The following is a 21,976-nucleotide window of genomic DNA, read 5'->3' as shown; positions in this document are numbered from 1 at the left end:
GGTAGAGAGGTTAAAAGCGTTTATATTTTCCCTCTATTTGGAAATAGTAACCGTTTTATGTAGACAAAGATGAAGAGGAAGTGGAAAAGATAAGGAATGAACCAGCATAAATCTTTAAAATTCATATCTTTTCCCCGGACATCAAAGCCTTCTACAGTGTTTAATCAGTAGTAGAAGACAGAAATACAAACATCCCCACCCCCGCTCACCTCAGCAGATCAGTATGTATTGAACAAGCTGTGATGTGTTTGACAGCTCGTTCAGCTGCAGGGATACACATGCTCAGCTCATGCTCTTGCTGCGTCGCTTTCACTCATCTATTGCTGAGTAATCACTTGTCAATAGACCCACCTTTACTGAGAGCCACATGCTCACACCTGTTCAGTGGGCGCTGCTGCACAGCTTCATGGGAAATGTAGGAAATCCCAATAAAAACAATGACAAGATAGTATGCAAAAAAAAAAAGTGGAAACACAAACTGTGTGTTGAATATCTTTGAGCTGCTCATCAGACTTGACGTAGCAGCTCCAGCACAGCGTATGATTGACAAGGTTATTGTTCTGCTGATGGCTTTGCAACGAGAGAGGGGGAGCCTGTAATTTCACTCACTGTGATGAATCAGAGAATGATCCGCAGCTGAGATCTACAGGAGCTCGTCTCTGGTGGTCGCTCATTACATCTCACCAAGCCCCCATGCAGATGTCCCATATTATCAGTAATAGTCCCTTCACTCCAGCTCAATGACTTCCTCTTGGCTGAGCTACAACCAGACTAACGGTTTCTCTAATGAGCTACTGCACACAGAGACATTTCTTCACATAAATGTCATTTTAGTAAAGTGGTCTGGGGGAAATATATTTCTAAAAGACTTGAGAAGAAGAAGTGTGCGAGAGGACTAGAGAAGCAGACGGGCTATAAAACCTCATTTAATAACCTTTAATAACCTCCTCTGCATAATAACACCAAGTATAACTTCAAGTGATAAAATAAACCTTGTTAACAGACAATATCAGTTTCTAACAGATATATCGGTCTCAGCATACGACCGCTGGTTGTTAAGAGGAAACTGTGGAACACACTAAATATGATAGGAGACCTTTTTTTTTTTAAATTTATTTGTATGCTTAGAAGGGATTTCCACAAGCTGTGAACTATCAATGCAGCGCTGTGTTAGAATGACATTAGAGCCACTAAACCTTAATTTCCCTTAAAATAATACGATAGCAAGGGGACCAACTCTACATTTGAATGCAAGATGTTATGCATCCAGGCGAAACAGCGTTACTTTTTAAAGGTAAATGGTAGATGGACTGGGGCTTGTATAGAGCTTTTCTAGTCTTCTGACTACTCAAAGCCCTTTTTACACCACATGTCACACCCACCCATTCAAACCACATTCTCACACTGATGGCAGAGGATGCTATATCATTGTCTATCAGTATCAACTAATCCCATTCATAGACATTCACACGGCAGCATGAACCATTTAGGGTTCAATGTCTTGCCCAAGGACACATCGGACATGTGACTGCAGGAACTGGGGATTGATTCCCAGACATTCCAGTTTAGAGACGACCAACTCTACAGGTTGCAACCAGCTGGGTGGAACAGCATTGTGTGTGTGTGTGTGTGTTAGTGTGTGTTGGTGTGTGCATACATAGCACACTTGCTTTTGCAGCACCGTGGGAAATTACCAGTGATGGGAGTAAAACGCAAATGTACCGCCCACCTAATATTTGCAGTAGCTGGTGTATCTAGTTAGTTTTCAGATTCATAAAGATGTTTACAATTATATTAATAATTGCACTGCTATACTTTATGTGAAATAGCCTACAACTACACAGTATGAGACTTAGGTCTGTTGACATTGATTCAGCAGGTGAGCTTACGTTAACATCTAGGGATGGGTACAAGAACTTGAGTACTCGCCGTTGACCCCATTATTCGAGTAACATTTCGTTACTCGCGCCCCTGTGCAAGCGCTGCTTTTGGCTACAAAACTTGAACTCCTACAGTGTAACATGTGTGACCCAGCTTGTGTGTTTTTCGCCCTAACTGAATATACTAGGAAGGAAAATAATTTACGGGATACAAACGTATGACTTCAGCTTTAGTACACACCGAGCCAGATTTCATCAAAAAACAACTGTTTAACAGCAGCTACGGCAACTCTCTCGGAACATATTACACCGAAAGCACAACAAATACAGAACCGTCTGCTACACCTGCAACATGTCAGTCAGGAAAAGTGAAGTATGGAAGTACTTGGACAAAAACGGATGAAGTTAATGTGGCGTTAAACTTGCATACCATAGAAATACTAGTTTGATACTTAATCACATGCGCTTAAAGCACAAGGAGAAAACAGGCTGTCTCGCATGACGCTGTCATGCTGCGGTGACATGACAGTGGAATGTTAAACAAAACGTAAATTGAAGAGGCTGTTATGGTTGTTAAATAAATGCATTTGAAATCGCTTTCTGTTGTTGGTTATTTATTTATATTTATGTTTAAATATTGGATGTTTATGTCATCTTACAGGCATAAAGTCTACAGTTCCGGTCCGGGAGGTCTGTGTCCGACGGACCCTTTTTTTTTGTTTACGGTTTAAAAATAATAATAATAATCTGTGGGTACTCGAGTACTCGTTCATTAGGTAATTAGAGTAATTGAGTACAGGGATAACTGTAAATTCCCATCCCTACTAACATCAGCACAGCAGCATCCTGGGAGAAAGAATTGTCGCTCCCAGTTCAGTGTTTCCCCTACCATTATATTAGGGGGGTGTAAGAAAGCACCCCCCCCCCCCCCAAAGATTTATTTTGGGGCTTTTTGTGGTTTTATTGTAGGGATAGGATAGTGGATAGAGTCTGAAATCAGGGAAAGAAGTCATTTAAGGATACCTTTCCGATAGAAAAGGACAGCTGTCTTTAAAAGTAACACATGAACACCAAGATTCCTTCAAGTGTTTGTGTCGTCGTGTCGGCATGTCGGCTTGTCCCCACCCCCCCAACGCTGTAAACCTAGGGGAAACACTGCAGTTAGCGAGCAGACTGATGATCATTCAGTCACAATCGTCTGTCTTGGAAATACCCCCATAACTTTTCCCAGCTTTAGATTTAAAGTCAGGAAAAATAATTTATTCAGCATGTTGTACTAAAATGTATTAATTCAGACTGCCTCAGTGTCTAATGCTCAAACTTCAAGAGTTCATAGAGATGGAGAGATGTCACATTTAATCCCACAATAGTACCTCTAAAACGTTCAGGGGGGAAAACCCCTTCCATGCTCCAAATACTTTCCTTTACCCATAAACCCAATAGCCAGCATACAACAGGATCAGTGGAGACTTTGGTATAGTAATCTGTGGCTTTTCCAATGGTCTTGAAGTTCAGTTGTTCAATCTATCAAGCCCTCTGTTGTACTGTTGTGTTGATGTCTGCAGAACTGCACCTGGTCCGCTCTGTTCAGTGAGATCAAGTATGATTACCTCTGAGTTCAAGGCGGAGATCTTAACTGTGAGAATCCTAGCACCATCTTGTGGTCTTGAAGCAAAGCTGCACTGCTGCACTTCCACATCAGTGGTATTTTGTCCACTCCTCACAGGCTCCAGTGGCGCAATCGGTCAGCGCGCGGTACTTATAAGACAGTAACCTGCAGAGTGATGCCGAGGTTGTGAGTTCAAGCCTCACCTGGAGCAGGTGGAGTTTTAAACCCGGGCTCATAATCACTGGAGTACCTCAAAGGATGGTACCTCTGTGAGATTGCTGTACTTGAGTGGGTTGATTTTTTCAATGACTGTTTAGAGACACCTTTATGTCTCTAAATGAAGGAAATCCGATTGGGTCAACATACGAGATGATTTGATGAAGTCTGTTGTCGAGATGTGATATCATATTAACTGGAACAGCTATAAGGCATTCACTAAATGACAAATAATTGAACGGTTATTCTTTCTCAAGGACCTTTTTCAAGAACCAACCAATTAGCATTGTTTGTTCAGAGAACTATTTTGTGGGAATAACAATATCGAAAATATTTCCTCATTTTATGTTTTGAAGATGGTTATAGAGAACGCTCTCTGATATGTGAGACCAGACTCTCCCAAAGGTCATCACTCAGAACGACTATGTATTGATTTGCAGTGAATACTTTTTTGATAGGCCATCAGTGGACCCAAACCAGGAAAGCAATATGGACAGAAAATACCTAATTTAATATTTCAGTGATCAAAAGAGCCAATGTTTTTGAATTAGTCAAATAAGTTTAGACTGTTTGATGGAGGATAGTCTGTTTTGGTCTTAGGGTCTAATACAATCTAGAGAGCTTTAATAAAGAGGCCAAATGAGTCAGTAATACTATTTCCACATTCTAATTAAGGGAAAGAAGAAAACTGGATTTGCAGATTTTACCATATTCAAAAAATGATTGTGTTGAGGTATTGAGTCCCTTCTGCCCTTCCAAAAAACACCTATATTGTTCAATGTCCACATACTCCAGTGGCGCAATCGGTCAGCATGTGGTACTTACAAGACAGTAACCTGCAGAGTGATGCTGAGGTTGTGAGTTTGAGCCTCACCTGGATCACTGGAGTTGTTTTTTTACCTGGGCTGCAATCATTTGAAAGAAAAACTCATATCAAGGTGAAAGAGGAAACAACCCAGGAAGAAACAGTTCATCTGTGAGGTTATTCAGCCTATTTTAGAGCAAACAGAACATGTCGACAGAGGTTCTGATTCCTGTGTGTTCTTGAGTTGAAAGGTTTTAACCTGTGCTGTCAATCTCTGGAGTGGCAAATGAGTAGAGCTGGGGCATCGATGGGATTATTCTACATGACTACAAGTGGATAAAGCTTGTCATTCAGGTCATTTACATGTCTGTTACGTTATTCATGCTGATTGACATAAATGCTGTTGAAGGTTTGGGTCACCTCCTTGAATGAGATGTGATCTAAAATAGTGATTTAAAAATATATGTATATATATTGGAGCAGCTGTTTTACAAAAAATTAAAAAATATTAAGCATTTGACTTCGAAAATTTTCCCTTAGACCTATAACCTTTTTAACAATATCTTAATTGTATGTGTTTAATCAGGGGTTCAGATTCGTATATGGGTCGAGATCTGTGTTTGTGAAGTTCTGAGAATATTCAAATGATTGTAATACTCATCTAACCTCCTGTGCTCTTTGGATGAGAACATTGTCATCCGAGAGTGGACTCATGTCAGAGCAGACGTGTTCACTAATAGGATGAAAGGTCATCACTCAGAACAGTTAAACACATACCATGGCAGCAAAATGCCCAATAATACGTTTTTAACTGTTATAAAACCAAATGAATGTTGTTATTTTAATGCCTGTAGCCACCAACACTGGGTCAGAGCAATCCAGTGCACAGAGTAGGAGTGTTTTTTTAGAAGGACAAAATCATATTGAGTGGTTTGTTTGACATTTACAAGGAAGCAGGATCAGATTTTACATCATCAGACAACACCGCTTACAGACAAAGGTTAAAAGGAATATTTAACCTTTGTCTGTAAGCGGTAATTTGAGTCGTTCTTTAAATTAGGATATAATTTTCTTCTCAGTTTGAATAAACAGTACAAACTTTGTAGTGCTCTGAGCGCAGACTTAAAGTCAGTATCACAGAAGGGGTAAGTTTCAATTTGCTGTAAAAACCATCGATACCTGAGTGTGTTTGCCGCCTGCACCCATAAATACCTTAGTATTAGTATAGTTTCAACCCTGAAACTACTTCAGTTTCGGTGAGGACTAAAAGTGGATTTTAAGGATTTCAAAAACTTATGATGTTGGAACAAACATGCATTGCTGCCCTACCATAGACTGTTACTTGATACTCATAGAAACAGGCTCCAGTGGCGCAATCAGTCAGCGCATGGTACTTATAAGACAGTAACCTGCAGAGTGATGCTGAGGTTGTGAGTTCGAGCCTCACCTGGAGCAGCTGAGTTTTAAACCTGGGCTCATAATCACTTGAGCATGCACAAGAACTTTGTCGGTGAATCTGTGATGGATGTTCCTGAATCAGAGTGAATAGAACTTGTCAATTAAATGCAGTGAAATATGCTAACTGCTAAGTATCTTACCCTGGTAAGAACCTTTCAGCCAACATTAAATTAATTTGTCAAATGTTTGTCTTGGAACTCTAAAGCATGGTTGAAAACTTGTTGAAGAAATACTCCCTCAGTTTGCGTGAAGTTTGATTGTGGTGAACACTGTCAGAAATGTTGGTCTGCTATGGTGTTAAAGAGTCACGTCAATATCTGATGATCTATAGACCTTTGTATTGATTCAGTGGATATCAATTAGAAAACTTCTTACAATGTGACCCATGTGTGAGTAGCATGACTCACCAACAGAGTGACAAAATGGAATTTCCCCTTGGGGCATTTCCCCTTCATTAAGTATGTCTTGTCTTCATCAGTACCATTTATTCATTTCTGTTTGCACACCACTACATTGCTGCTCTTCCAAAACACTAAGTTACTAACAAACAAGCCAAGGCTCCAGTGGCGCAATTGGTCAGCGTGCAGTACTTATATGACAGTAACCTGCAGAGTGATGCTGAGGTTGAGAGTTTGAGCCTCACCTGGAGCAGCTGAGAGTTAGCCTTCTTGTTTATCATAGGACATTATTCTGACAAGGGGAAGTGACATATGAGGATTGGTATTGTAAGGTATTTTCATGAATCAGAGCAGGCTGTCCATTGCTGGCTTCAAGTTAATGAAGAACTCGTTTTGTCCTCAATGTTTTCCGTCCCTACCATTTCACTTCCTGTTTAACCCAATGTTAAAAGTTTTTACCATCCCTCCTAACCTGATCCAAAGTTCCTTCCCAAGGTCCAGATCAAGTCTGTCTTTTCCCCATTGGTTGATTACATGGGGTCTGTTGTACTAATAACATACCAAAAATGAGTCTCCAAGTTTGCCCTACTATTGTTGAGGGAGACCAAACTGACAGCAGAAAAGGTTTATCAACAGAAAGACCAATTTGATTGAAACATTTTGCTTTCTTACAAAAGTCTTTAAAACGACTCAATCCACACAGGCTCCAGTGGCGCAATCAGTCAGCATGCAGTACTTATAGGACAGCAACCTGCAGAGTGGTGCCCAGGTTGTGAGTTCAAGCCTCACCTGGAGCAGCTGAGTGTTTAACCTCAGCTGTCAATCCTTTGGAAATCTCTTCCATCCAGACAGCAGGAGCAGCACAGCAATTTAGACGGTTCATCTGTAAGACTGTACTTGAATCAAAGTGGAACTTTTGAAAATTATAGCACCCTGTCCTGAGGTGGCCTAACTGCTTCCTTTATGTCTTCAAGTTGAGGTAACACATATTCACACATATGTAGAATAGTAAAAACAACACAAAGTATTGAAAGAATAGAAACACAGCAAAATCTACAAAAGATGAAATATCTAAGGTTTGTGCATCCAAATAAAGATAATGGATTGCTATGTGATTTAAAATCAGAACCTTGTTTAAATTAACAATATGTGGCAGAACTTGTAAGTCTCCTCAGGAGCAGCTGAAGCGTTGGTGTTCAGCTTCTGTGTTCTTGGTCGAGTCCAGTCTATTATCTAAATACACCATCCTCCATCTAATCAACAGCACGTTTCCAAGTTTCCTTCCAAAACACTTCTAATTGTATGTTCCTAAGAGGCTCAAGGCGCATAGTCTGACAGTGTGTGGTACATACGGTATTAAACTATTACCACACACACTTACATTAAACTTAAAACAATGCCACAGCCAACAAGAGTCACCATGGTAACCCCATTAGACCAGACGGGAGAAGGTGGAGAGACAAGGAAAAGAATACAGTGAAGCCCACTGATGGAGCATTCATTGGCAAACAAGGATCAATATGCACCAATCACTTTCAATTGAGTTCCATTAGACGAGTTTGTTCTTTAAAATGTCACCTCTCCAAGTGAGGAAGGTTCATTTAAGGAGATGCTGTGAGCATCAGGCAGTCCTCTGTGTCTAAGGGAGACATTGATAACTGTTGATTTGTGCACATCCTGTCCAGTTTCTGCAGTGCCTCAACAAAGCTGGTCAAAGTTAGTCTTTTGACAGTAGTTTTTGCTGTTATGTGTCTTGAGCCTGTGTGTATTGCTTTTCAAAGCCATCTCCTGTGCTTCTGTCGTGCAGCTGACAGGCGCAGGGGGAGCTAGCGAGCATGGATGAGCCGGGCAGCAGGAACAACAGCCTGCAGAGGAAAAAGCCACCATGGCTCAAACTGGACATCCCGACCATTGAGCTGACACCGGATGACACGCCCACACTCACTCAGGTGAAAAATACCAAAGTTAACGTTAACAAGTCAAAACAATATAAGTGTATTAACTGTAGCTGTATGGACAAGTAGAGGAACTTTGGTTGTGTGTCTTCAAATGTTTGGTTTCTTTGTTGGATAAACTCTCTGAGCTCTTGTCCATTGAATAACTTCTGTTCATGTTTGGGTGTGTGAATGTATGTGTGGTCGTCTCTTACAGCCGTTGAAGCGCCTGCGCAGTGTGAGCATGCCGGGCGAAAAACCCCAGACCCGCATAGCTGCCTTGGAAACTTCCAACAACTACCTCAGACCTCCTTCGGAGAGATTACCCTCCTTTACACAGTCAATCAAGAGGTTAGACACACACACACACACACACACACACACACACACACACACACACACACACACACACACACACACACACACACACACACACACACACAGTGCTTCTATTCCCTCCTCTCTGCTGATTTTCTCCAGCTGCTAATCCCCTTCAGCTTGTCACAAGCTTTTCTAATTCTAATATTTCTTCTTCACTAATAAATCTCACTAAAAACTAATTAAAACTGCAGCCTCTTTTTGATTTAACACTAATTAATCTTACTATTTTCTCCTCTGTCATCCTCCCTTTTCTTTAATTTCCCACTTATTTACATCCGTCTTCTCCCCACTGCCTCCCTGTCCTCTCCTCCCCTCTGCATGCTGCTTTGGATGTTAAGCGATAAGAGGGTGCGCTTTGAGCGGGTCAACACAGTTCCCCCAAAGGGCCAGAGGGGCCCGAGGAGGGTGTCCACTCTCCGAAGGCGGTCCTGCATCCCCAAAATACTGACTCGACGTCGTTCCTCCATACCCAAACAGATCATCAGGTACAGCAGAGGTTGAAGAGGGGGGAGGGGGTGATAACAGCAGTTTGAAGGTGCTCTACCTTTCGCTGCAGGTCCTTTCAGCTTTGTGAGGTGTTTTGGCATCATTGAGCTCATAGTTTTGGTTTCCAGGCCCTGAACATTGCAATTCTGATTCACTCTCATTGCTCTATTCGTGTGGTTAAAGGTAAAAGGTGAGAAACCAGAAGATTCCTAAACGCTACACAGAGAGAGAATACTTAAGTGCTGATCAAATGAGTGCTTTTGTGCATTCATGAGCTTAAGAGCAAATGTTCCATCAGTAGTTGGTGTAGACCAAAAACCTAGCAAAAATTTGAGTAAATATTGGAACTATATCCACCAGATGGCAAGAAACAGGAATTCAGAGAAATTCAATATGTGCCCATATCTGCTTGCTGTGTTAAAAGGTAAGTCATATGCCTTTAATATTAAAGGAAGAATGTGCAACTTTTTGATCCAGTAGATGTTGCCCTTGAGCACCAGCATTAAACCAAAACAAACTGCTGTTTACCTCCACCACACTAAAAGCCTCCGCTCTCCTCCGGTTACACCTCCAACCCTGTTCCACTCGAGTTCACGCCGAGGAGTTTAGGGCAAGTGGTGGACAAAAGTGTGCACGGCTCGGGCTGCAATTGCCTGTGGCCTGCATTGTTGTGTTAGCAGGCTAATGTTAGCACACTTTAGTTAGCCCGCAGCCTCACATTGCATAAACATTTAAACGGAATGACCTGGATGTAAAACGCATACGTGATGTCATAATAATAAGGCTATGTTATTCTTCTTTTCTGTAGTCCTTGACTTAAACGGCTTTTATACACAAGGGGAGGAGTCGGCCGTCCTGTCCATGTAAACCTAAAGTAAACATGGCTTCCACAACAACACAGCCAGTGGGCCTCACGCTCCTCACTCATTGTCAACACTCATCATGACTCAGAGAGACATTTACGCAGGATAAACTTGATTTCTGCTGTATTTTTGTGTAAAATGTTGCACATTCTTCTTTTAAAGGTCATTTGTGGAGTTTACAAAATGCTGTTGTTGTAAGTGTAACATGAACTGCTCTTGCTCAAGCTCGTTCTCTAATTATATTTTTTAAGGGTTATGTGTACATTTAGAGTCCCTAATTGGACCCTCAACTTAAAACAGGTTTAAAGTGTTGAGCAAAATTTGAATAGAGCTTCACTGAGACGCTACTTTAAAAAACAGTTCATGACAAATCTGGGTTAAGTAAATGAGGTGTCATTAGTCTAGACTTCATTTTGCATCAAGACCAGATCCTTCTTAGAAGACTAAACCTATTTCCTCAGGAGACTAGAAGAAACGAAACATAGAAATTGAATATTAAATTATACACAATACAGGTTTAGGAGAAGCCTTTAGAGAAAAAGGTTCTTGTGTGTATACGCTGTTAGCCCAGCTTAGTCATTTCCACAATATGACACATTAAGGCTCCACATACCCTCACACACACACACACACACACACACACACACACACACACACACACACACACACAGTGTATCAGTATGAGTCCAGGTGGCCACATGGTTTGAGGCAGACAAAAATAATAATTACTCACATGCACTATCTCTGCTGCCTCACACAGCATGTGGGCCACATCAAAGCGACTCCTCTCAAATCGCTCAAACGAATGTAAATGTTTGAACGCGGAGACGAGACTGTGACCCAGAGACGCTGTGTTCAAAGGAGCGTCTAAATGTCTTAACTTCATCAAAACCATGGTTTACTAGCCATGTTTGTGTGCGAGAGAAACAGAATGAACGAGTGTTTGATGTTTATTAGAATGTTAATAGGATTCAGAAGAAGTGTGTGTGTGTGTGTGTGTGTGTGTGTGTGTGTGTGTGTGTGTGTGTGTGTGTGTGTGTGTGTGTGTGTGTGTGTGTGTGTGTGTGTGACTTTGAGGTTATCTGAGGTCCCTCCTCATTAAAAAAGAAGATTCTGGGTGAATTTTTCTTTAAAAAAAAAAGTGTTTGTAAGTTATGATGTGCTGCAAACTTCTGGCTTTTTGGGGTTTCTCTTGGAGTACGCTGATGTTTATTGGTCAACCGAAAGGTTCTTTGTGAGTCATTTTTCCTGTTATGGAGCCTTTTTATTTTGACATATGAGTCAAAAAAAGCTCCACAGATAACAGCTCATCTCACTTGAACTCATAGTAATGATGAGTGTATGAGCTGAACTTCACACGCTCTATTTGCCTATAAGCAAGGTGGGGCCTGAGCCTAAACCTTTGTGGTCGTGCTCCACCACTGTATGAGTGTATATGAGTGTTTGTGTGTGTATGTGTTTGGGTCGTGTTCAGGCATGTCCCAGCAGCCTCCCTCCCCTCTCTCCTCCCTCCTAATGTGTGTGTGAGCCGTACCATCTTTCTCCTCTGCCTCCTTCTAATCTCCTGTTTCCTGCCGAGAGCTGGTTTGTTGGGGAAGAACTTGTGTTTACAGGCACTCAACGCAAAAAAAACCGGGAGAGGAAGAGAGCAAGAAAGAGCGCAAAGGAGCGTATTGATGGAAATGGTTGGGGCTCTGGATGAGGGGGGGGCATATTCAGTTTGACAAGAACCAGAGCTGCTGTCTTTTTTCGCCATTATTATGAAGTGGGAATAATGGGAGGGCTGCCAGCCGCTGACACATTCACACACTCCCTCTCTCTCACACACACACACACACACACACACACACACACACACACACACACACACACAGTCATATGGAAACTTGTGCTGTTGACAAAAGGTCAAAAAATCTACCCGCTCATCAGTGCACTGGATGACTGAGTCCAGCTGGTGGTAACTGGAAGTCCTCCTTGGATCTGATTCCCGTCCGACTGTGGAGATAAACACCAGCTTTTCCTCCAACTTTTTGACTAATCTGGGAGCTCGCTGGGATGTTACACAAAAGACCGAACTTGCAGTGATTCTCGCCTTTGCATAACAGTGATTTAACAAGGTAACACTGGCCTGGATATCGGGAAATCCCCTGACGGAACATTGTATGTGTGTCCTGCTGAGGATCAGTGTAAACTCACCCAATTGAAGTTTAATCCCAGGGTTAAGCAGGGGCAGTGTGTTAGTGATGCTGGTGATGGAGGTGATTCAGCACCACAGTCCCTGCCCCCAACAGGTATGACCCTGAACTTGAACCCGTCCTGGAGCTCTCTGGACAGGTGAGTGTGTTGTGGTTGAGCTCATTGGAGTTAACCTGACTGGAAGAGAATGACTTGTTGAACAAAGCATGTGTGAATGTTTATTGAGGGAGGATTATGTGACTGCTACAGATGAGGTTTGGCAGAACTTTTACTGGTTGATATACATACTGCTGCAGACTTGTAGCAGTGGTGAATGGAGTATTAAGATATTTAAAGGAATAGTTAGAATTTTTCTGATGAAATGAATGCTTGGATAAAGACTGAAAAAAGTGAGAAACTGTTAGCCTGAAAAAATGTGCCCACTAAGCACCTGTTAATCTCTCTCTGTCAATCACATACCAGAAAGTTAAACTCTCCGTAAACAGATTTTGTTTCTTTGGTGTGGAGCTAGGTGTTCCCAGACTAAGTGCTAAGCTAAGCTAAAAGGCTAGCTGAGAACTGATCAATTAAAAAAGAAAAAGGCAACAAAGTGGAGCAGGGCAACTCCCAGAATGTCAAACTACCCTCTTAACTAAAAAAAATGCATCACCACAGTAACCACAGTCCTGCATTACTTAATTAACATATGGATAGTTTAACATTTTTATAGGAATATATAAACAGACAATGAAAAATGGTATTTAAATGTAAAAAAAAAAGCGTATTCTGTCTTTGCTTGAAAGTGTTGTCAGGATGAAAAAAAGTGTATATTATTATGACTATGAAATATCTACATATAGGGAAATCATTGTGACTATTGAGATGTAAATGAGCAAGTATGCAGTATCACACAAACAGTAGTTAAGTCTGCATAGAATAAAAGAGAAGTTTAAATTCTATTTATGTTTTTTAATTGGGTTTATCTATAAAAAATTTTTTAAAAAAAAGCTGGTGTTAATTGTTTTTTTTTAATTTTCCACAGGTGTGAATTGGTGTGTTTGTTGTCTGTGTCAGCCCTGGGATTGACTGCTTACCTATCAAGAGTGTTATGTAACCCCCCTCACCCCCACCATGGCCCTTTACAGAGTTACCATGACAGGAAATGAATAGATGAATTATTATCTATCCAGATATTGTGACTTGTGACCTGTAATGAATTTACAGTTGAAAAGTACAATTTGTATTAAACTGATGTAAACCCCATCCAATGGGGTTTACATCAGTTTAATGCATATATTTGTTGGATTGTATCATTATTATCTTCTATACACGTTGTGTTCCCTGCCTGTGCAGCGATTGTACTTTCCTTTCGACTATTTTATGCCCCTCGGCCTTTTCTCCTTAATGAAATGAATTGTGTCTAAGCCTGTAATTATGGTACATCAGATTACTGCTTCGTGTGCACCAGCCTTACCTTGAGGATATGAGCCCAGTCACGCGGCTTAACATGGCTTTAATCTTTAATGGGCGATGGGTTTTGCACTGTCGTCAATCAGTCGTGAAATATTACATTTGTGGCTTTGTGTGCTTGTCAGTGCATGTGTACAGTCAGAAATATGCCCTCCTAAGTATTCATACACACACAAACTACTGTATCTCAAACAGGATTTGATTTAGAACGTGGGTGAGCCATTGCTTCCTGTTTTAGGGGATATTGATTTAATCTAGATTACTATCTATTTTTAATGAATTCTAATTCTTTTGTGATTATATTCTGATCTCCTCTCCTCCACCTTTTCTCTGTCTCTTAATACTCCTGTGTCTTTCTGAGACATTCCCCTCTGGAGGGACAACAATCAGGGCCACGCCTCCCCCTCCCTGCCCCTGCGCGGCCCTTAAAAGGCCTCCCCAGCTGGCGTCCTTCTCCACGATGAGACTCGAGTGTTTATTACTGAGCGCTCTGCTCTCCAAACAGTTCCTCCAGTGTGGCCTCCCCCTCCTGAACACGGTCTGGCATGCAGACACTGTTTGATGGAAAAAGGGAACCTGGGTGTACACATTGAATGCTCATTAATTGTGTTTAAATGAGAAACAAACATTCATGTCACACAACATGTGCTTCTTTTTTTCTCTTAGAATTAAAGCCATGAGGTTGTGTAGGATATAGGAAGTATTATCCTTTGGTTAATGTTATTTATCATATGATCAAACACGGACACATACACAATAAAGGAAAAAGGCTAGGGTAGAGAAAAATACTAGATGGGAGATGTCTAAGTCTTATTGTTACACAAGAGTTTTACATGTTATAAACTAAATTATGCAGTGTAGTCATAGTGCTCATTGTGTACTACAACTGAACAGATGTCAGCCCTCATCTTATCATGATTTATTGTCTCATCACTTAACCTTAATCCAGAATAAAGTTTAAGCTGATTTCTGCAATTGAAGTGAACCTTACATTATTTGAGCCACAGAAATGTCCAGAGTTTCAATGACCCTGCATGCCCTCCCTTTCTGTCTCAACTCTCTTGTTTGATTTTGAATGACTGAGTTTTGGTGTGCATGTTTTATTTTGTTTATCCCACAGTCGCAAAAGGTTCTAAGTTAAAAGACTGTTGACAAGGTTGTCTGGACAAGAAAGCAATCAACAACAGCAACAATTAAATCATCAACTAATCCTGTACAAGCAGCTGCAATCAATCAACTAATCAGTGCATTGTTCTGCTAATCAGGAGGGAGGGACAGCACAATTATCCTCAAATACTCAGTTGGATTTGAATGCTAAAGCAAATGGACAAAACTTAAAAAAAAAAAAAGAAAAATTCAACACTGTAGACGTGCAGAAAAGATATGACAGTTTTAATTTCTTCGGTAGTAAAAGATTGCCTTTAGGTTATTATCACCACCTGCAAAATAATTGGATTCCTAAATGTCTTTGGGTTGAGCAAATTACATTATAAGACTTTTCATTTTTAAGAGTCACCTAATTTGTAAAAATGATCGATTTTAGCATTGTGCCATGGCTCTATCGATAGCATTCTCGGTTTGGTCAGTTTTTTGGTTTAAGGGTCACCACAACATTCCTGAAAGCAATAGCATATTTGACTTCATCATATTATCACAAGGTGAAAATATTTATGACCAAATACCTGCAAAGTGTATGTTAATCCGGTCAGTCTTAGATGTATTTGTTAGGAAATGTTAGCATGCTAACATACCTACGTTTCTAAAATGGGTAAACAGCGTAATAGCTTATCATTAGAATGTTAGCATAGCATTAGGCTTACATTATGCTAGCATGCGAACATTAGCATAGACTCCTATTTGTTCTAATTTTAGGTCTAGTCTAATTTTAAACACAAATATTTTACTTTAATCACTGGCTGCTCTAAAAGCATCTTATGATGTTGTGATAGTTTCAGGTCATGAACAAAAGTATTATCATGACAAAACCTTTTGGGCATCTTTATTAAGAGCGGTGTGTTACTCTTCGCCATGAACATGTTCAAATATTTCATGCCATGCCTCTGAGCCAATCAAATATATTGGATATATTGGGATATTTTGCTTTCATTTGTGAACTAACCAGAGTCCCTTCCCCCCCAGGGGTACAGCCGACTGGTTTGGGGTGAGCAAAGACAGCGACAGCACCCAGCGATGGAGGAGGAAGAGCCTGCAGCACTGCAGTCATCTGTACGGGGGTCTAAAGCCTCAGGTGATGAGGGAGATGGAGCTACACAGCCAAGACAACCTCTCCCTGGCCAGCACTGAGACCCCTCCTCCCCTTTACCTCCCACCCCACCACCCCAATCACCACCACTATGGCATGCAGAGGGTAGGCCAGCACCTCAGGCACATTTGAGGCATTGATAAAAAGACAGGACGGTTAAGCTTTCGTCCTTCATATTTTCACTTCCTCACTCTTTTTCTTTACTCCAATTTGGATTTTCATTGCTTGCTTTGCCTCTGTGAGCTTGCAGGGTCAGCTGATCTATTCTTGAAGGCTACTGGTAGCCTACTATTCAATTCAATTCAAACCTTTATTTATTCTCAAAAGGACTCTGAGGTTTCCCTTATTTCCAATGCCGTTGAGATCACAAGCACAGTAAAACAAGCAAAAACACAACAAACACTCAAAAGCTAACTTGTTAGTTAGCTTAGTAGTGTTTCTGCTTCCGGTCTTAAAGCTTTTAAAATATTATGCTGGAACATAAAAATTTGATTGTTACATATCGGTTTACTCTGCCGACATTTGAAATGTGAATATGTCCAAGGTAATAAACTATAAAATCCAGTTTTCTACATTAACACTGATTTTGATAATTGCGTGCTAGCATAAGCCCTTTAGCGCTGTTAGCTTAAAGTAAGGCCTGTTGTAACATGCCAAATCAACTGTTTGGCTTGCACTTCTCTTTGTTTTTGTATTTGTGTGTTTCCAACACAACCACTAAAACAGTGTCTATCTACTTTTTAAGCATCATATAATAATTAGCTAATTGTTTCGGAAGTGTTAGACGTATAGTATTGATTGCTGCTGTAGCACTGTAGCACGGTGTCAGTAAAATAACAATCCATAAGTTCAACAATACATAGATGTCTGTCGAGGATTGGAAAAATTATATTTCTCTTCCACTAACACACAAGACTTTTTTATCTTTAGAAAAGTTAATTTAGCAGTCACTGGTTTAGCTCAGTCCTCAAACGCATTGACTGCACAATCCCGGGCCGGCCCCTTGATGCATGTCTACCCAAATCTCTCCTTTCCACCTTTCCTATCCCACTTAAGATGTCTAAAATAATGGCAAAAAAAGCCTAACAAAAAAATCAGCTTTAAAAAATAGATTTCATGTCTTTGTGGTACAGCTATCTAACGCTTGCTAGATATGTGTTCTGTGCATCCTTATGCTGCTGCGATGTGTTACCATTGTATATGAGCTGAATCAAAACATAAGTACTCTATGTGTTTGTGATTGTGTGTGTGTGTTGGTTTTTGTGGGTGTGTGTGTGTGTGTGTGTGTGTGGGTGCAGATCGTAGACCCCCTGGCTCGGGGTCGTGCTTTCCGCATGGTGGAAGAGGTAGACGGTTTCAGTGTCCCGCAAACTCCCATCACGCCGGGCACTGCCTCCCTCTGCTCCTTTTCCAGCTCCCGCTCAGGCCTCAACCGGTTGCCACGAAGACGCAAACGGGAGTCTGTTGCTGTCATGAGTCTCAAGGCGGCAGCAGCACTAATGAAGGTGTTTGTCTTTATTTATTCGCTGCAGTGTATTTGTGTCTGTGTGCTTTGCAAACCTTTGCCTTAAACTCTCTGTCACGTTTTAAACTTAAAAAGCCCCTTGCAGACCCTGTTGTTCTCAGAATTGCAACTACTTATCTTTTCTGCATATTGTGAATGAAAGTGTTCACGCTAATACTATTGAATGGTTGCAGTTCAGAACCGTTTGTAATCCACTGTTGGCAAACAGTAGAAGATCACTATCATGCCATTCATGGTCTTCTCATCAGAAAAGGCTGACCTCAGGATAAATGAATGCTTAACATTTCTCCTATATTTGTTACAAATATTTATAAAGCCAGGAGTAAAGTAAGCCTTTGATTTAAGCACATGCACAGCCATAATAATCTCCATTATCTCATGTTTTTATGGAGGTATTCCTAGAAAAACGACATCTCTTTTATCCTGACGCATCCCTCTCCCTGAATGGATGTTTTTTATCTGCGGCACCGTGTCTGAGCATTAATGTAAGGCGAGATCAACTGGCATAATGCAGATTAAACCAAGAGGACACATGTACAGTACATGATGACTGGTATAGGAATGACTGGCTGTTCAGTGAGAGTATCTGCTCTGTGTCTCGGTCGGGGGTTACTGGGGACGTTAAACTAGCAGATGGTCCATGATATTACACAGCGAGGATTGGAGAACTAATCCACTGGCATAGAACTAAGCGCTGGTACAACATGTACAAGTTATTAAGTCAGTAAAATTACACTTGGGGATTCCCGGGGATAAACTTTCAGCGCTGGGGTTTTACTCCTTACAAATGTAAATAATGAAGACGTTTTTGTGATCCTGATTGTCAGGGCCGGACATTAGGGGACAGCACAACGGGGCGATGTCGCAGAAGGAGTTTTATGCCACCTAGTTTCTTTGAAGATGACACTGTGGACTTCCCTGATGATCTGGACACTTCCTTCTTCACCAGAGTGAGCAGTCAACACACCTCCACACACACACCGCCATGGAAAACGTTACATTTATCTTCATTGAAATCAACAATAAAAGAGTTGAAACATGACCTCCACTTCTGTTTGACATGCTCTTGATGAGCAGCCGTTCATTGTTTCCTTTTTCTGTTGATGTATCTTTGCAGGTCAGCCGTTCTTCTAAACTGTGCTTGTTACTTTAAAAACATATTTTCAAAGACAAAGAAGAAGTCTGGAAAGCTATAACTACATAAACAAATTGAGCAAAACAGCAAGATCACATCAATTTAAGTGTTTCTTCTCGTGGCCCATTGAGCTCTTTTATTAATTATACATGTTTTCATGTTTTGTTTTGCCAACCTTTGTCGCAACAATATCTCATGAACAAATGGGTGAACATTCTTCAAATTTGTCAATTTTGTCCACTTGCATTCAGGGATAGCTGTTCATTTATTTATTAATTCAAAATAGAGAAAGTGCACATTCATGAAAACAACAAGGAAATATGTCAGATTATAACCATAAGCTAATTTCTATGTGAGTCCCCCGGCAGGTTGATGGTACACATGTATGAAGATGTACATAGAGCCTCACAAAACACAGTTAGCAAAACAACAAGAAGAAACCAAACAACAAAACACATACAGTAACAATACTAAAGGTTGCTATGTTATGTTGCACACAAAAAACAGGAATAAATTCACCTTCAGAGTTAAGGAGAATGAAATGCTAAGTAGGCATTAGGTAAAGTGCTAAAGTGCTGGTGTAAACTTGTGACCTAACAGTAAATGTTTTTTGGCCAAGACTCTGTAATTCATAAGCTTAATAAAACACAATTCACAGAAATGTCTAGTAGGATGAAATTATGAAGTAATCTTTGAACCTACTCACTTCTCCTCTGTCGCCCCCCAGTGGTGGAGAAAACTAACAAACTTGATTCGATCCACAGAGTCCCTTTGCACCTTTAAGAAAAAGCTAAAGACCAAAGTGTTTTAAAAGAAACATAATCTCTTTTTTTTCAAGAGCAGTAGTATTTAAAAGTATTAAAATGCACCAAACCTTTAAAAAAAACTACAGATCTTCAGTCATTTCACAACCCACATCTGTTAAAAGGATTGTAAAGGATAGTTGAAATGACAGAATGATTTGAGGGCATATTTACGGCATTGCTAGTTAAAAATATATTCAGTATATAGTTGTGTATCCAATCCTACAACCCGCCCAGTGTTAAACTGATGGATTCTAATTAAAACTTGACTCCTTGGCAGAGGCAATAATCTCTGTTGCGATCAACAACTTGTGAGCGCTCTCTGGTAGAACAGAACCCTTTTTGATTGGTTTGGTAGTCAGTCTGACTTGCTTAGCTCTTACCTTTGTAGGACGGCCTGCAGGATGAGTTGTCCACTTACGCTGATGAAGTTTTTGAGACACCATCGGAGGCTGACCTCAACCAGCTGGACGAGCGGGAGCTCACAGGAAGTGCACTGGACAAGAATGAACTGGAGAGGACTCACCTTATGCTGTGCGTTCATACTTTTTACTGCAGATTTTTACATTCAAAAAACATAAAGCTCTGACATGCTGCAGGGGGGGGAAATACTGTTTAATGATGTCATGCCTCTCCATCCTCTTCCTCTTTGAATCCAGGCCCTTAGAGCGAGGATGGCGAAAAGCAAAAGATGGATCTCTGATTCAACCTAGGGTGCGTCTTAAACAGGAAGTAGTGAGCGCCAACAGCCACCAGCAGAGAGGACAAAGGATCGTCGTTCCCGTTAAGAAGTTGTTTGCCAAAGAGAAGAGGCCTTATGGGCTCGGCATTGTTGGACGTCTCACAAACAGATCGTACCGCAAGCGCATCGACAGCTTTGTGAAAAGGCAGATTGAGGACATGGACGATCACAGGTAAAACCGCTGATACTGTTTTAATAGGAGGATGACTGTTAATTAACTATTTGACATTTGTCCTCCACAGGCCTTTTTTTACCTACTGGATCACATTCGTCCATTTGCTCATCACCATTCTGGCGGTCACCATCTATGGCATAGCACCTGTTGGATTCTCACAGCATGAAACTGTTGACTCTGTGAGTAAATTCACCAGTAGTTATTATACATTAGCATTGTGTTGGAACAATATCAGTTACAGTTCATTTTTTTTCTCTTCTTTAATTTGAGGTGTTGAGGAACAAGGGAGTGTATGAAAATGTCAAGTTTGTGCAACAACAAAATTTCTGGGTTGGTCCAAGCTCGGTGAGTATTATCTGTCTTTTCTTCAAGCAACATCTGAGATATGTGTTTGTCAAAAATAAGAAACAGTCCTGTATCTTAAACTCAGGTTTCCTAGCTACTCTTTGTAAATGCCAGTGTGGATTATTAACCCTAGTGATGGCTTTTTTTTTAGAAGTAGATATCCAATAGATGATGTGTAAGAAGTCAGTTCAAAGTGATGGCTGCTAAAGGTCGTTAAAGAACACAGGTTATGGATTAAAAAAAGTTGATAAAGACACATTTTCTAGTTTGCTTGTTAAAAATCTTAGGAAGAACCAAAAAAGATACATGGTCAATATATCAAGTTAGAAATAAAGTGAAACAATTTCAATAGTTGGCTAAAGGTACACACAAGATCAATCAATCAATCAATCTATTTTTATTGTCTCCAAAAAGCAGGTAAAAGACCTTACTTATTGCTATTATGGCCTATCCATCATGAGCACTTTAGCAAAGCAGCAAAAGTTACAGTGGTAAGAAAAAACTGTCTTATTAAAAGGCAGAAATCTCCAGGCCGGATCCCTCATGACGAAACAGCCTTCACAGGCACTGGGCCGGGCTTGGAAAGGGATAGGGGGAGAGATGGGATAAAATGCAGGAAGAGGGATAGGGGACAGTGATGTTAGCTGCTTCAGCTAATTAAAATATCTGTGGACGATGTCCTGCAGGAGGCACTCATACACCTGGGAGCAAAGTTTTCCCCTTGTATGCGTCAAGACCAAGAAATCCGACAACTGATCCAGGAGAAGAGAGCGAGAGAGAGAGAGTCCGGCTGCTGCGTGAGGAACGATCGCTCCGGCTGTCTGCAAACCGTGCAGGAGGAGTGTTCGGTCAGTGAAAAATGCCTGAAAGGTTTATACTCTCACATGGAATTTTACCTAACCTCTGTCTTTGACCTGACTGTTTTTACAGAAATGTTCTATTTTTATATATTGACAAACATATGGGGTAAAGTACAGTAGATGGATTTGGTCAAATTTCTCAAAATGGACGTCTTTGGATTCCATTCAACGTTCAAAAACACAACAAAAGGTTTACATGAATCCTCTTAAAACAGCTTTCTAAACAACATTAAGCTATGGCCCTGCTCAAGCTAAGTGAATACAGAATAACAATGATTTCCTTCCTTCTGGCTTTTTTTATTTTTATTTTTTTTACTGCAGAGCACCCTGGCTGTCTGGGTGAAGTGGCCTCAGCACCCCAGTGCTCCCAGTCTGAATGGTACACTACGCCAACATGGGGCAGTGTGCCATCAGGACCCAAGGTAACAGAATTCAGATTTTTTTTTTTTAATG

At 40.8% G+C, this 21,976-nt stretch overlaps 1 protein-coding gene and 2 non-coding genes across 12 annotated transcripts in view; all 3 read left to right on the top strand.

The window, feature by feature from the left end:
• The window catches only part of rhbdf1b (rhomboid 5 homolog 1b (Drosophila)), a 51,727-nt gene that overhangs the window by 22,028 nt on the left and 7,723 nt on the right, over positions 1-21,976 (top strand). For 3 of the 10 annotated variants that reach the window (XM_065949736.1, XM_065949735.1, XM_065949734.1), the window contains exons 2-13: positions 8,174-8,315; positions 8,518-8,651; positions 9,020-9,166; positions 15,815-16,043; positions 17,237-17,443; positions 18,291-18,413; positions 19,793-19,935; positions 20,061-20,315; positions 20,386-20,497; positions 20,589-20,663; positions 21,350-21,511; positions 21,845-21,945. In XM_065949736.1, the coding sequence (XP_065805808.1) occupies positions 8,202-8,315; positions 8,518-8,651; positions 9,020-9,166; positions 15,815-16,043; positions 17,237-17,443; positions 18,291-18,413; positions 19,793-19,935; positions 20,061-20,315; positions 20,386-20,497; positions 20,589-20,663; positions 21,350-21,511; positions 21,845-21,945 (1,802 nt within the window). In that variant the 5' untranslated portion in view covers positions 8,174-8,201. Of the gene's footprint in view, positions 1-8,173; positions 8,316-8,517; positions 8,652-9,019; positions 9,167-11,092; positions 12,365-15,814; positions 16,044-17,236; positions 17,444-18,290; positions 18,414-19,792; positions 19,936-20,060; positions 20,316-20,385; positions 20,498-20,588; positions 20,664-21,349; positions 21,512-21,844; positions 21,946-21,976 lie in introns of those variants that run through there. The other 7 variants (XM_065949737.1, XM_065949738.1, XM_029279027.2 and 4 more) reach the window with 7 other exon arrangements.
• On the top strand, positions 3,607-3,700 carry trnai-uau (transfer RNA isoleucine (anticodon UAU)). Its single transcript has 2 exons — positions 3,607-3,644; positions 3,665-3,700. It is a non-coding gene; the product is annotated as a tRNA-Ile (tRNA).
• On the top strand, positions 5,872-5,965 carry trnai-uau (transfer RNA isoleucine (anticodon UAU)). The gene is made up of 2 exons: positions 5,872-5,909; positions 5,930-5,965. It is a non-coding gene; the product is annotated as a tRNA-Ile (tRNA).

The sequence above is a fragment of the Labrus bergylta genome, chromosome 21 (assembly GCF_963930695.1).
Source record: "Labrus bergylta chromosome 21, fLabBer1.1, whole genome shotgun sequence".
NCBI lineage: Eukaryota > Metazoa > Chordata > Actinopteri > Labriformes > Labridae > Labrus > Labrus bergylta.
The sequence above is the reverse complement of the archived record's forward strand: the minus strand, read 5'-3'. Positions and strand labels throughout refer to the sequence as shown.